The following is a 15,088-nucleotide window of genomic DNA, read 5'->3' on the forward strand; positions in this document are numbered from 1 at the left end:
ATACATACAAATTTTTGCTCAAATTGTAAAAAAAATGTATCCCACATCAGTTACAATTTTGTAACTGATGTGGGATACATACTGATGTATAATCTGTCCTTGATTGATTGGGAGGTTGCACTGTCAAAATCTCATTCTCTCTTCGCTTTGCCTTCACTCAGTCTGCACTTGCCGTGTCACTCAGTACAATGTATGTGAGAGATATTAAACAGTCTATAACGTTGTCAAACGTAGGTGATCAGGGTAACGCCATGCAGCAGAGGAGCCAGGTGTCAGCAATCAACAAATGACTGACTCATATAAAAGCTGTAATCTGTGTTTCAGTGTGAAGCTGCTGAAGGAAGTGCAGAATACTGGTGAGTGGCCATTCATTTTTGCTGTGGTTCTACCTCAAGAGGAATGAGTTCATTTGTTAAATTGTCCGTTATAAGATGGTGTTGGTGCTCATGTTTAAACATATTCCACGAGGCTGCTCTTAAAACCATTTAACCTTATGTCCCCAGAGTCTGTAGTGTACTGTAATCTGGACTAATTTTTTCACCTATTTCTTTTAAATCAGACTAAAGATATCTGGCTGTGGGAAGAAAAGTGTGCCCAAACCCCAATCTTCAATGTCCTGGTCTTCCAGAGCAGGGGTCACTTTCCCAGTGGGCCACATCCACAGGCTGCTAAAAGGCAACTACGCTGCAGTGTACCTCCATCTTAGAGTACCTCACAGCTGAGCACCTGGAGCTGGCAGGAAACGCCAGCCATGACAACAAGAAGCAACGCATCTCTGCTCGCCACATCTTATTGGCAGTGAAAAATGAAGAGCTCAACAAACTGCTGGCAGGGGTCACGATCTCAGAGGGTGGTGTCATCCCAAACTTCCAGGCAAGCCTTCTCCCCAAGAAGACCGTTATGCTAAAGACGTTCAGTCTCAAGAGTTTTAATTATGAATGTACAAGTTTTGCAAAATGTCATATTATTAAAGTTGTGTTTGGGTTTTTTTGGGGGGGGTGCTTGTCTTATTACTTGAAACCTGAGCAAGGCACTGGAAGCAATCAGGGGAAACTGCTTTACTTCTAGGGACCCACATGTGTTTTGGTGGCAGCTAGAAAGAGCTGGGCACATTTCTCTGAATGCTGAGGAAATGTGCTTAATTTCCTACTTCCTGTGACCAAGGAAACTCCATGTTTTTTTTTTTGTCAGTTCAGTTTTCTTTGCATGTTCCTCAAAACTCAAGTCTTTTACTGTAAGACACTGGTCTTCTGACGGAGTCGGCTCTCCAAAAGAGGTACAAGTCTTCAGAAAATAAGCCAAAGAAGGTAACACTGATGCTATTTACTTAGTGGTTGTCCCTAAAAAATTTTTGCTCAAATCTTGAATGTAGCCCAAAATGTTACCCAGGGTAAAGTGATTTCATAGCAACACATTTTGTTGGCATTAAGGAATGATGGGGATCTTACATGGCTGGAGGGTTGTGTTCAAACCAACACTCTCCATGGTGTTGAAAGACAACACAGCAAAAGACCTTAATTGCAGCGCATTGGTAAGGCTCATGATTTTGTTGGGAGGAAGTCTGCCAAACATTACTTCTCACAAAGAAGAAAACAGCCCAAAATGACAGTGCAGCCAGAAGTGCTAGATAATGGTAAGGTATCCGTGTCCCTTTAATGCAGCAGATGTCTTTGTAGCTTAATTTACATTTTGAATTGTATGGTAGTAATTGAATTATGACTGGTCCATAGATGGTTATCTAACTTCTTGCTGACAGCACATGAATCGCAATTATAATGACGGCATGTTTCCAATTATCTTTAGAAATCTGTAGGAAAGGTCAGCAAAAAGTTTACCCGAATCCCCAAACTGAAGGGTTGCCCATGTTTGAATTAAGATATTGGTTTTAATGAAACTGTCTCAAAGAAAGATCTTCTTACAGTAGATGTGTTTGCATATAATACTCACCATATAGTAATTCCAAAAGTATTCGACCTCTCCTGTGATATTTCTCATGTGCTACAAATGCTCCATTCAGTAGATATTTAAGTCAAATATGTAATATTTGAGTCTTTAACATCCTGATTTCAAAACAAATTGTATACAGCATGCCAACAGGTGCAACCACTGTATTGTACAAATCTGTAGGTCAAGCTTATTTTTCACTACAGCTTTGCAGATAAGCAAGAGCATCGGAGGTTCTAACTTGACAATCATGCAATTTAAAAACTGGTAGGTCTAACTGGCCAGTGAAAGAGACACTCACTGAAAGTGTCCAGTAGTGCACAAATTCATGGCTGAGGGGACTGCAGCACACCCTAAAATCAGTCATAATCGCTGGTTGAATGCGCAGCAGTAGATCCACATATCCTCGTCTCCTGTATGAAATGCGCATCCAGGTGCTGTCTCACTCCCTCTTCCTTTCTTTGCAGTTTTCATGCATTAGTTCAGTGTTCCTGTAGTTGCTTCGACATACAGTCGGTGATCTTCATGTTTGCTGTTGTGAAACACTCTAAAATTGTTATATACAGACCCCTCAGATCAGAAAATCAAATGCTGTTAAAAGTTCCACAGTCCAGGCTCAAAACCACAGGGGATCATGCTTTTACTGTTTTAGCTCCAACGCTGTGGAACAAACTTCCCCTCAACATCAGATCAGCTGAGTCAGTACAGACCTGCACAGACTGGCATTTGTATAATATTTTTACACCTATTCAAATGTTTTAATTTTGTTATATATTGTTTTGCCATTCTATGTTTAACTATTTGCACATTTTAATGCTGTTTTTAGTATTTTGTTTTATCTGTATGGTATTGTATTTTGTGAAGCACCTTGAAACTCTGGTTTGAAAGTCGGTATAGAAATAAAGTTTATTATTATTAGATATAAATTATCCTGGCCATTCAAATGAATGCAAAAACCATGAACGTTGCACAGCATTTTGTATGATGTCATTAAATAGACTGAGTTTCTCTCAGCACCCCAAATTATTTCAAAATTTAGAACAGCTGCCTCCCAACTAAAGGGTCCAGGGTTCAAACCCCACTCCAACCCCGCTACTTGGAGATGGTTGACTGGTGACTGAGGCTATCTGATGCACATTTGAAGCAGTGTCTTTCCACTAAAGTAAGCACTCTCAAATTTCCTTGAAGAAAAATTGTCTTAACTAAACAAATGTACAATGATCAGACATCATAACTGGAATAAAAGGCAGAAATAATAATAATAATAATAATAGACGGTGTAGTCCCTCATTCGTCCAGGAGTGTTCTATCTTAGAAAAGGCTCCCATCCGGAAGTCATTCTCAATTGAGAAACGTCTTGATTCTGAATACAGTGTCCAGATGACTACGACTGAAACCTTTTCTACAATAATAATAATAGATATGAAATGAAATAAAAATAAAATGCTTTATGTAACGTTTGGCAGTAAGATTCCCGAGTGTTCAGACATTACTGACCTCTCTTTCTTTTTTTTTAAATGGTTACTGTTTTCAAGGAATCTTTGTAATTAGATAACCCAAACAGGAGGAAAAAAACATTTGTTTGTCAGCCCATTAAAATCTGGGTTTAAACAACTTTTGATTTATGTGTGTGTAGAATTTGTACAACAATATCATCAAATCGATTTTATATTTTGGAGTGGAAGGATTACAATCAAAGTATGCAACACTGGCTTTAATTAACTTCATGCTGTAACCTAAATATTCCTCTACACCTTTAAAATATGGCCCCCTCTTTTTTCTGCAACCTACTGTAACACTGCGTCTGTTGAACGCACGACTGTGGGTAACGACGTGATGACGTAAGACGTGTGAACAACAAACAGTTGCTGGACTTCAACAAGCTAGTGAATGGTAACGCTTGACAAAAACAGGTCTAACGTACTTCTCCCGGATAGGGAGATACCTACGAGACCTGTACGGTCGGAATATCTTTATAATTAAGACTATTAGTAGCGGCAGGTAGCTTCGGCACGGCTCCTTAGCGCTAACGTTAGCCACCGAAACATGCTCATTTCTCGGAGTGTGACGCCTGTATTTTTTCTGGCTGCCGCTGGTCGAGGGTTGTGATGCGAGCCGAGTCGCAGCACGACAGAGGGTGAGACAAGCGCTACAGCCGGAAAATATTTTTCTTGACACAAAAGAATGGACTTTGTCGGGGAGAAACACACGGGCTCACATAAAGAAGCAGACATGCGACCGTACACGGGCCTGGACGTCATTGTTGGGCAACGACTTTAGCAAACTAGCTAACATTAGCTCGCTTAAATTCATGCAAATGAATCGGTTTGGTGTCGGGCAGTAAGCTGACTTTGCTAGCGTAATGGAGGCACCCTGAGTGACTTGTTCATTTCAATTGACTGTCCTGGTGCTCTTAAATACTGTTGGCAATGTGCTGACGACCAGTGAGTCTTTCGTCGGTTCCCATTTGGAGCAATAGGACACGGTTGGCAGAAATTATTAAGTGGTGGTTGCCTGCCTGTGTGATAGTTGAGCAAAGTTGCCTAGTTTGGCATATAAACAATTACTGAAACAGTATCTATTTCACACAGGCATCACATATTTCTTGTATTGATATTTGTATGAAATTGCACTTTAATTAGCTCATTTTTAAGGATGCGCCAAAGTCACCTGTGATTTGAGGTTTGTGAAAACTATAATTAACTCACCCCTAGTACAACAAACAAGTCAGAATACATTTTCTGATTGCACTTGAATATAATTTGGTAAAATAAAGGTCCAGGATAGGTGCACATCTACGTATATCGTTGTGAGACAAAGGCCAGAGACAGGCTTATCCATGTCATTTGGTTCCTAGTTACTGTTTAACTCTAGGCTGTCTGGCACAGTTAAAGACTGAGTTTCACTGGAAATGAAAACATGAATATCGAAGAGCAGTGTCTAGATTTGTGCAATGTCAAAACAAAAAGCAATGTAGACGATGATCGCAACACTACCAACAACACAGAAGGGGTCACCCCCAGGATCTCTGAACTGATGACGGACAGTAACACAGAAAAACAAAACATTGTTCCCACTGAAGCCTCCGAAACATACCTGATGCCTCAGCTAACTGAAAATCTTCAGGCAGCCGAGGAGGATAACCACCAGGCACAAGACACACTGGAAATTGATGAGGTCAATGGAAATAGAAAGTGCAGTGTCCAAGACACCCCTGCAGTAGTGACTCCCACTGACTTGATCTTCTCTAATGATGAGCAGCACAAGGACAATATTGGGGTGGAGGAAATGAAGGAACTTAAGCATGTAAAGTGTGTTGTGGAAGAAGAGGATGATGGTGGGGACATGGACATAGGTGTGGATCTGAGTCTCGATGAGAGTGGGGTGTTGGAGGCTGAATCGATAAACATCAGACCATTCTCAGACAATACTTTAGCCTCAGAGTCCACATCTCAGGATGTCCCAGCTGGCAACACGGCAGATAGCCCGTCAGATGTAAGCCAGATAAGCAGCACAGAAGCTTCTGCCACAGACCAGGCTGGACTGTACCCCTCGGTGGAGGAGGGGGACGAGAAACACAAACCAAGTGGCAAAAAGGTGACGTTTCCCTCAGATGAGGATATTGTCTCTGGAGCAGTGGAGCCCAAGGACCCCTGGAGACATGGTAATACTCTGTGTTTGGTTCTGCATGTCTGTATGTGTGAATGAATTTCTATTTATTCTACTTGTCTATTGTGCCTGTATGAACATGTCAGTTCAACATGGTTTGCCAGGATTTATTCTCATAGGATTTTTTACTGCATTTTTCTCAAGCTCCATATCCTAAAAAGCTGTTCATTCTGTTCAGATTGGGTTTTTGACCTGCCATATAGGCTATATAATGTGTAGTCGGTAAAAATGTGATTGGAGTGGATGGATATTGTCACTGATACATGAGTGGTGGGGCTTTGAGGGGTGTCTTTGAGAAGAATGTTCTTTTGTGTCTTTCTTCAAAGCTCGTCATCTCTTGTGCCCCCTGGCCCTATTACAAACAGAACTTCTTTTCGTAGCTTAAATGGTTAAATAACTAACGTAATAGCTTAGTCTGACATTTTTTCCAACAGCCAAAGTACACCTATGTATCTAAATATAGGCCTAGGCCTGTGCTGTATGCCATATTGTGAGTGGATCCCAGCACTCCTTGAGGTGTGCCATTTTACCACAGTAAGTTCCTGTTTGTTCAGTGAAAACACATCCAAAGGAAGCTCACGCAGGATATGGCACTGCCTTTTCTGTGTTGATACAAGGAACCCAATCTTTAAAGTTGCAACAAAATGAGAAGTTTCACTTTTAAATTCAATCTTCCATGTAATAATATGCATATGTTTTACAATAAATGCTATATATTTAAGATTAGATCAAACGTTTTCATTTTAAATTTAGCACTACAGCAGCACAGACAATAGCCCAGAGGGATAGATAGGAACAGGATTCAGATAAAGTAGAGAAATTATATACATATGTATACAACTAAATCCAAGTTAGAAATCAATGTACATTATGTCACTCTAAACCAGTGGGCATGAATGTAATGTATGTGCAAAACCAATAGTGTTTTCTGCCAATCCAAATCAAATGACATAGTAGATCAAGTATGTTTGGAATTTGTTTTTATATAGTATGCATGCAAAATTAATGTAATCAAGCATAATGTGAAAAATAACAAATATAATATCGACAATTTATTTAGTACGCATTTTTCTTTTTTCTAATATTTTTGGATTAAATTCATCTTAATTGGACCAATACATTGAAATGCAGTTTTAATTTTAAAAATGCCATGACTAATAGCTTTTCAATAATATTTCATTTTTATTTATTGGTCATTGTGCACCAAATAAAAAAATTGTAGGAATGTCCCAATTACTTTTTTTTTGTACCCAGTCCTGATGTGAGTCTAATAATATTGATTATTTGCCGTTACCAGGTCATTTGTTTTTTATTATATATCGTTTGTGTTTTTGCAGTCTAGTTCCTCTTGAGCGGAGTTATACTCCTTAGTTTCATGTTTAATTCTTTTTTTGGAATAACTGGCAAGTCATGTGTGATATGACCATGACTCACACGCTCCTTCATCTGGTGTGGACAATGGACATCATCTAATAAACAGACCTACAGTCATGGTGGGACAACTGGTGTTTGCTCACAGTACTGTGACGGCAGTCGACATAGTTACATAGTTGACTGCAGTTGAGAAGATGCCAAATTTGTGTTTATATGGACTATATACCACCAGCCTTACAGTCTCAGTGTCTTTGTGACCTGTGTGGTTTTAAGGGTAAGCCGGTGAGAGTCCTGTTTTTTTCCTGGTGTATAAAACCAAAAATGTAGGCCAGGCCAAGGCAAGGGTCAGTGATGCGAGATGTCCAGATGGGGGAGGGGGAGTAGAAAGAAGCACAAAAGCATCAAGGTTAATATGCATGAACAATACTGCCTCATGTTCAGCCGAATATAAATTGTTCTATTAACACACCTGCAATTGGTCAGACAGCCACTCAGAAAGACATCCCATTTATCCTCTTACATTTAGGTACATGAAACTGTAAATTATACCCACTTAAAATAATTTACATGTTTCTAGCATCCATGCCCCTTGCAGCTTGCCACATAACACTGTTGCTTTTCTAAATGTTACTCTATCTGTGTACAGCGCACATGCCAAGCAGCCAGTCTGATAGTAATTTGGACATGAAATATCTTTAGCCAAACTCCACGGGGGCAAAGTCCAACCCAAGATTTCTGGGACCTCATGAAACACATGGCACTGGGAACAGTCAAGTATCTAGATGACTGTAGTGAGGGCTCGGATTATTTATCACAGCACATTTATCATGTAGTTTATTTAAGTTCCAAAGGTCCAACTGATTGTGCCGTTGAGATAGAGGTAAACAGACAGTTGATGGCGGTGAAGTTAATCACATGATACAGAATGTTTTGTTTTTAATGTAGGCCAAGATTGAACACTGTGGTACATTTGCCAGAACATTTTTCAGTCCAATGGATTGGACAAATACAATCATTTTAATTCCAAAAACTCAGTCTCTCAAAATTTTATAGAAGTAGTTTATTTCAGTCCAAATATGGTCGTAATGAGATCAGATTGAAGTAATTTTGTTTATCATTTTTATGTTTTGAAACATTTTAGTACATGCCTACGTTCTTCATTCTCATTGTTTGGTGAATTGTTTTAGCTTGCTTCCAGACCATTGAATTTTCAGCAGTTCAAGTAGTTCTGGGTTTCCTGGGTTTTAAAAACAACCGAGCCAGCTTTCTAGGTGAAAGGGGACGTCATAATCCTGTACCAGAGCCAGGACAAATGGCCTCTAAAATGGCGACAAGCGTGGATGAGATTGACAAGCTACACAGGTTGTTGTAAGTCGACTTAAAAAATAGCTTTTAAATCAGCATATTTCTTTGATCGACATGGCAAACATGAACTACTCCTAGCAACCAGTACTGCAGCGTCTGTATCGACTGAAAATGACGTAGATGAGACACATCCATCAGGATCCCCTTTTATAGGGCATTCAGACCGTAAACAGCCCTGTGTTAAATGCAGAGGGCTGCGTTGGTGGGGGCATGTTGTTTAGGTACTGGTGAAATATGAAATCTGATCCAGAAGGAAAGTAACAGATTCATGCGTTTAAAAGTCTATCAGGTGCCAAAACGCTGGACGACGGTTTGTAATTCTGACAAACAGGATTTTACAACTCTGGAAACATTATGGCAGCAACTATTTTTCATCACGACAATTGCGAGGTAAACAGTAGAAATACTCTATTCACGTCACTGGGAATTTTCTGCTGTATGTTATGGAAAAAGCTAAACATCCCTGGTGATCTGGAAGTGTTACTGTTTTGAAGACTCAGTCTGCTACCTGATTACTTTAAATATATCTACTTTTTATCAGGCTAATTCAGGTAATTAGCAGCTTGTATGTGACTGCACATGCAAGTTAAATGTTAATAAGTTGGAAGAACATGTAGTCACCTACTTTAAATAATTTAATAACATCTTTCCTTTTTGCAACTAGGAAAACCTGATAATTACGCTATGCTTGAGGTGTAATAAATAATTGCTCCTTTGCATCTGAGTTACGCGTCATATATGTGTGTTAAATTTCAAAATTACTTCTGCATGCGTGCGTCTGAGGCAAAGTCCAGGAAATGAAATGTATCTGAATCTCCACTCCAAGGCTCTTCATGTTTCATTATGAGCACTGTTCCACAATAGATCCATGATCCATCCAGACCCTTTATCTGTCGATCTAGTGTCAGGTTCTCTGGGTCTCTGTCTTATGTCATCTGCCAGAAGCATAACAGTCTGAGCTCACAGAGCCTGCAGCTTCATCCATGCACAGTATGAGTTACTGCTGTAAGAGCAGAGGGAAGAATTTGTTAGATCGATACTGAATGTTCGCAAAGCAACATATATCTGGTTTAATTGCTGTCACCAAATGAGCTTCTGAACAGGAGTTAACTTAATTGAGTCTAGAAAGCTGCCATTCACAATAGACCCCTGGGGTTCAGGAGGGAACAGAGTTGGGGGAACAATAGCAGCCAGCTTGGGTATCATATTTCCATTTCTTCCATGGCACTCTCATTCTTCCAGAATTGACGTCGTCCAGTTTCCCGGTATCAGCTAGCATACAATGTGTGAGGCTATAATTTACACATAAAAGACAAAGTAGTGCTTCTGGGAACTACCTTTTGTAATAGTGTACTACGAGTTTAATTTTGTCGAAATACCCTTAAACAGCATAAGGTAAGTAGTAACATATGTCAGTGTTATTTTGTTCAGAGTTAGATGATAATGCGCCCAACCCCCCCCCCCCTTCCTTCTCCCTGTCGAGACTTGAGGGACGCTTTTTCTTTCCCTCCAGGCCTGGGCAAATACTACATCATATCCTGAGATTCCTGAACTTCCCAACATGCTGTGTTGCTTCCCCTGCTCCCTTTGCTTCTCCTCCCCTATTTCTCCTCCTCCCTGGCTGGCCAATTCAGTCTGAGTGCAGCTCAGGCTTATATCAGCAAAGCATGTCATTACAAAAGCACCAGATCATACTGGAAGCATGTGCTAAGTCATTTATTTTAGCAGACTTATCAGTCAGTCACTGCAAACACTCTTAAAAGCAGAGAGATTGTTTTTTGTTAAGTCATGATGCAAGATAGTTTTTTTTATAGCAACCATAGAAAATAACAGCAGTACTACAACGTTATTGTAATACAACTTTGTGTACGAATAAGTTACAGCATACTACTTGCAGTGCAGACACTTCCTTCACATTAATGACTGTTTATCCTGCAAGCGACCAAACTCTTTGGCCTATTTGCAGCTCCGTCTCATGTCATCAGACCCAAGGCCCACTTGGCACCAGGTTGTTAGAGGCTCTGTGACCCATGAAATGTTATGTGTGGTGGCTGTGGACCAAGTTACATACTGATAAGCAAAGCTTTCGGCATACAGAATGGACAAAGGCTTTGAAAACCTAGACGTTGGTTCAGTTTGCGCTACAGGCAGAGCAGTACTGGATTTTCTGAGCCAATAGAGAAAGAAACAAATAACTTTTTTGAAGTCATCTGACCAAAAAATAGCATGTAAGTGTTGGCAGTGTTTTTATATCCTCCGACGCACCTGTCTTTTACATTTAGGTGTGCAAAGATACTTTTTCATCCTATTGGGAACAACATGGCTGCAAATATTTGAGTGTTAATTCAACTGAGTTAACGTTGTCAAATGTCAGCTGATGATGCTAGCTCTCATATAGGTGTCATTAACACCCCATTTTCCATGAAAACATGAGAAGAAATAAAGCGAGTTCACACTATCACTGAGGCAAAGAACGTAGGGAAATAGAAAACACTGAAGGATAACAAGAGACATAAACAAGGCAAAAGTCTGTAATGAAAGTAAAACATTTATTTATCATTCTCCATGTTATTCCTATGAGTATTCTTTATCTCTGGTCAGTGTTATTTTTGTAATATTTATGATAGTTTTAGAGCTGATAATTTAAAATGAAATGAAAACCATTGTGAAATCAAGGCTTAGCTGCAGAGCTATTAAATTATCAAGAACATCATACAGCATCAACGCTCCGGACTGCGACCATTTAGTGGCATTTTGTGGCCGTTTTTGGAGACAGTGCTACTTAATGTCATTACTAGGAGCTGGGAACTTGTTTTTGTTTTGCATTGTTTTTTAAAATCATGTAAAACACCAGGAGGGAAGCAGAATTGGTGTGTGTGTTCATTGGGTACCTATGTCCGGCCCGTAAGTGCTCTTGCTTGGGCCTTTGGTGACAATGAGAAGAACTATCGATTTATTTTTCAAAAGAAAAGATCATTCAGACCCTCCCACAGTTGCTCTGTGGGCCGCTTGAGCAGCTCATCATACAAAAGCGAGAGTGAAAGCATCACGTCGTGGTTAGCTGGCTATTTAGCTATATCGGGTGCCTTTTGTTGAAACATGTTCAACTTTTTTATAAAAGCGCTCGTCAATGTCACTTTTCGTGAACCGACTAATCACAGCCTGGATGGGGCGGGACATTATAAAAACGTTGACGTGCTACAGTAAACTTTCAAAATGTTCAACTCGTTAAGCAAGAATGGTTTATAATAATTAGAGACTAACCACCAATGTGAACCAATTTTCTTGCACAAGGATTTAATGAAGGAACAAAACCTACAAAAATAATAAATGTTGGTTGTGTATTTTTTAAACTGCTGTTGTCCAACACGAATCAATACTAGTGGTACGCTTTATAGTATACTTTTATATGAAATTATAATGAATATACTAACATTATACTATTTATTTAATGTAATAACATTATACTAATACACAAATTTATACTAGTTACGTATCCAGTTTATGGATAGTGCATCTGCAGTGGACAGTAGATTTAGCCAGAGCCAGAATGCCAGTGCCATTGTGCAGATATGTGCTTCTAACCAGCCACCTTCCCCTTGTTATATTTTACATCTATTTGACTTAGTTATTGTTATATTATTATTGTTGAGTAATCTTGTGTGGCGTGGGTTGTGTGGGTGGTGGTGTATTGCCAGGTTATATTTATTACCAAAGCATTTATCAGTAATACAGTTAGATGGAAAAAATATGAATTGTGTTGTGTTGCATGTCGATTTAAGTGGTGCTCCTAAAATTTTCAATACTAGATGAAACTAGATGAAAAAGTTAGTCTGGAGCCCTGAGCATACCTAAATTCAGTTTGATTTACTAACTTTAATATCCTTAAAGTGTGTACGTAAGTGTGCAGTCTTATCTATGACAGTATAAATACTTGATCAGAACTTGGTATTCAAACCAAGTAAAACTTGATTGGTACATCCCTAATTATCAATAGACTGGGCACCAGCATATCTGCTCAGCTGTCAAAGAGCTACTCAGGTGTTGCAAAGTATTGTAAACATTGGCGTATGCAAGATGAACTATATAATGATGACACTGCTTCCACATTGCAGTTTCTCTGTGTTGGGATATTTATTTTCCATTCAACAATAGATGCTGATGCCAAGATGTCTGAGATACCTGCTGATAATATCAGCCCTCTGGGCTAGCTCTAGTTTGAACATTCATCTGTTATGCATTTCTGCCTGTCTATGCTACACATGCGCCTTTGTTTGTCTCACAAATATGAGAAACAATTGTCTGTCGGTGTTTGTTTTGTGATAAACCCTGTACTTTAACCTTGTGTCTGTCTGCACTGTAGCCCTAAAACATGGTCATTTTTTAGCAAAAAAAGTGGGGATTGATAGTAAATGGCAGAATAGACATAGAACATACCAGTCTCAGCCAGTCTCAGCATGTCTGTCCTCCTCAAACAGGAATTCGTTGCTCTCTTATCACTCTTGAGGAGGCTGGAAGTGACACATCGCACAAAGTGCCCCCTCATTTAAATATAGAGACAGCTTTCTCTCTCTAAGACGCAGGACTGGTTTAAAATGGCTGCTCTGTTTTTTTGTTTTTTGTTTTTTTTAACCATCATATTTCATCATACCAAGAGAGAGGCTACTGTTGATGCACAGTTATGTCTTACACCGCAAAAGGCATGAAGTCAACATGGACATGTTGTGATAATATATACTGTCCACCTGTAGTTGCTGTGTCTGCAGTAATATGCAAACAGACCTAAAATGCTGGATGTCCTATGTTGTGTGAGTGCAATGACGTGAAGGCCAGTTGAGGACTGGTGTGTGGGATGTGTGTGTTTTGTAGGAAGCCTGGGGGTTGCATGTGTAATTTTGTCAGATTCTGCCTCAGTCCCCCGAGTGCTCTCTGTTAATTATTGATCTGCACACAGCTACTTAAGCCACATCATTAGAAGCCATCAAATTTACTTTGTTTACTTTTGACCCACTGCCCTTGTGCAGATCTGTGCTGGTACAGTATGATTTAGGTTATGTAAATAGGTTTAGGTTGTAGTTTAAACCTTTGGGCTCATCTGTTTTTAAGCAGAAGACAGCTCCCTTTTAAAACTTTTCTCCCAGTGTTTACTAACTGCTGCCGTCCTGTCATCCTGACTGGTAGAAGCACACAGCAGCAGCGGCACAGTCCCTGCCTTTCTGCCCCACCTCTGACCAGCAAGGCAGCCAGCTGTCATGTGTGAATGACGCTGCTGTCACCATCCACAGCACAGCAGTGTGAAATGGCAGGGAACGGGACTGGAGACTGGGAGAGGGGGGCTATTTTGAACACTGGCACTTTCGTGTTAAGTAGGAGCTGGCAACACTTATGTGTTCCACCTCCAACACGCTCACATCTATCTCTGGACATTTGCCCGAAGGCTTGACATGTTATTTCATACATTGCTTTTGTCATGTGAAAACTCTGTCACTTCAAAATATTAGTGATTTTCATGCTTTTGCTTTAGACTATGTCCACACTAAGCCAGCTAAATTTCAAATTGCTGTTTATGTGTGAAAATGACATGCGTCCATGCCAGTGTTTTCAGGTAGATGCCCATCCACAGTGAAATACATCCCCTCTGCTTCCTCCTGCTCTCTGTGATCACCTGTACTGAGTTTAAATACTGCTCAACTGCTGTCTTTGGTGCTGTGTTAAATTGTATTGGGTTATACCGACGTGTTTCTATTTTTTTGTCCTTCTCAGTTATATCAGTGAGGGTAGGCTAAATAACAAGAGACATCTGTATAATACAGTTAAACAGCACCACAAACCTCCAAAATGATTAGAAAGTTGATTCAACAAAAACTGAACATCATAGCCTTCATGAAGGGAGGATTTATTGCAGGACTGTTGTATTAGACTGCATTAGTTTTAGCTAGGTGTACCTAATAAACTGGTAACTGATGTCATTGTTCTCCTAAATTCAGTTTTCCCCTTCCAAGCTAAAACACCCAGCCTGTGTTTTCAGATTTATCCACTCAGGAGACCATGTTCAAAAATCACCATTTTTGGGTGTGTAAAACACACTTATAGTGTGGACTTGGGGCCAAAACAGAGAGGAAAATTTAGCTGATGGAGTATGAATGCACTCTTAGTTAAGCTCTTTATTAAGTTAAGTTCAGTTTTTGTCACATGCACAATGAAGCAGTCATTTAAAATAAAATTCTTGTTCTAAGGCTCATACAAAAATATACAAAAGAAAATCACACAAGTAAATGAGAAAAATCTAAGACAAGACAAATAGTGCAAAAGTTAAAATATAGGGGGGGGAAATATAATATATATAAAACAGAATATTTTAATTGGTGTGGTGAGTCCAGGTCAGGTCCTTGCTGATGTGAACACAGAGGAACCTGAAGCTGCTGACTCTGTAGTCCCACTGATGGAGAAGGGGCCGTGTTCTTCCCTCTGTCGCTTCCTGTAGGCCGCAAACTGCTCCTTTGTTTTGTTGACGTTAAGATGGAGGTTGTTGTCCTGGCACCAAGCTGTCAGGGCTCTGACCTCCTCTCTGTAGATGGGCAGGGGTCCTGGGCCTTTTGTACCTCCTCAGCCAGGGAGTTGCTCTCAAAGCGTGCATAGAAGATGTTCAGCTCATCAGCCCATGTTCAGCCCATAGTTGAAGGGCTACATGGTTTGAATTTTCTCAATTCTTGGCCTTATGAAACCTTTTTGAAAC

At 39.9% G+C, this 15,088-nt stretch overlaps 1 protein-coding gene across 1 annotated transcript in view; it reads left to right on the forward strand.

Moving 5' to 3' along the window:
- Positions 1-3,746: 3,746 nt before the first annotated feature.
- Positions 3,747-15,088, forward strand: part of ppp1r37 (protein phosphatase 1, regulatory subunit 37) — a 46,098-nt gene continuing 34,756 nt past the window's right edge. Inside the window, exon 1 of the mRNA XM_044204027.1 lies at positions 3,747-5,608. Within this exon, the coding sequence (XP_044059962.1) occupies positions 4,864-5,608 (745 nt within the window). The 5' untranslated portion in view covers positions 3,747-4,863. The remainder of the gene's footprint in view (positions 5,609-15,088) is intronic.

This window comes from Siniperca chuatsi, linkage group LG7, assembly GCF_020085105.1.
Source record: "Siniperca chuatsi isolate FFG_IHB_CAS linkage group LG7, ASM2008510v1, whole genome shotgun sequence".
Taxonomy (NCBI): Eukaryota; Metazoa; Chordata; class Actinopteri; order Centrarchiformes; family Sinipercidae; genus Siniperca; species Siniperca chuatsi.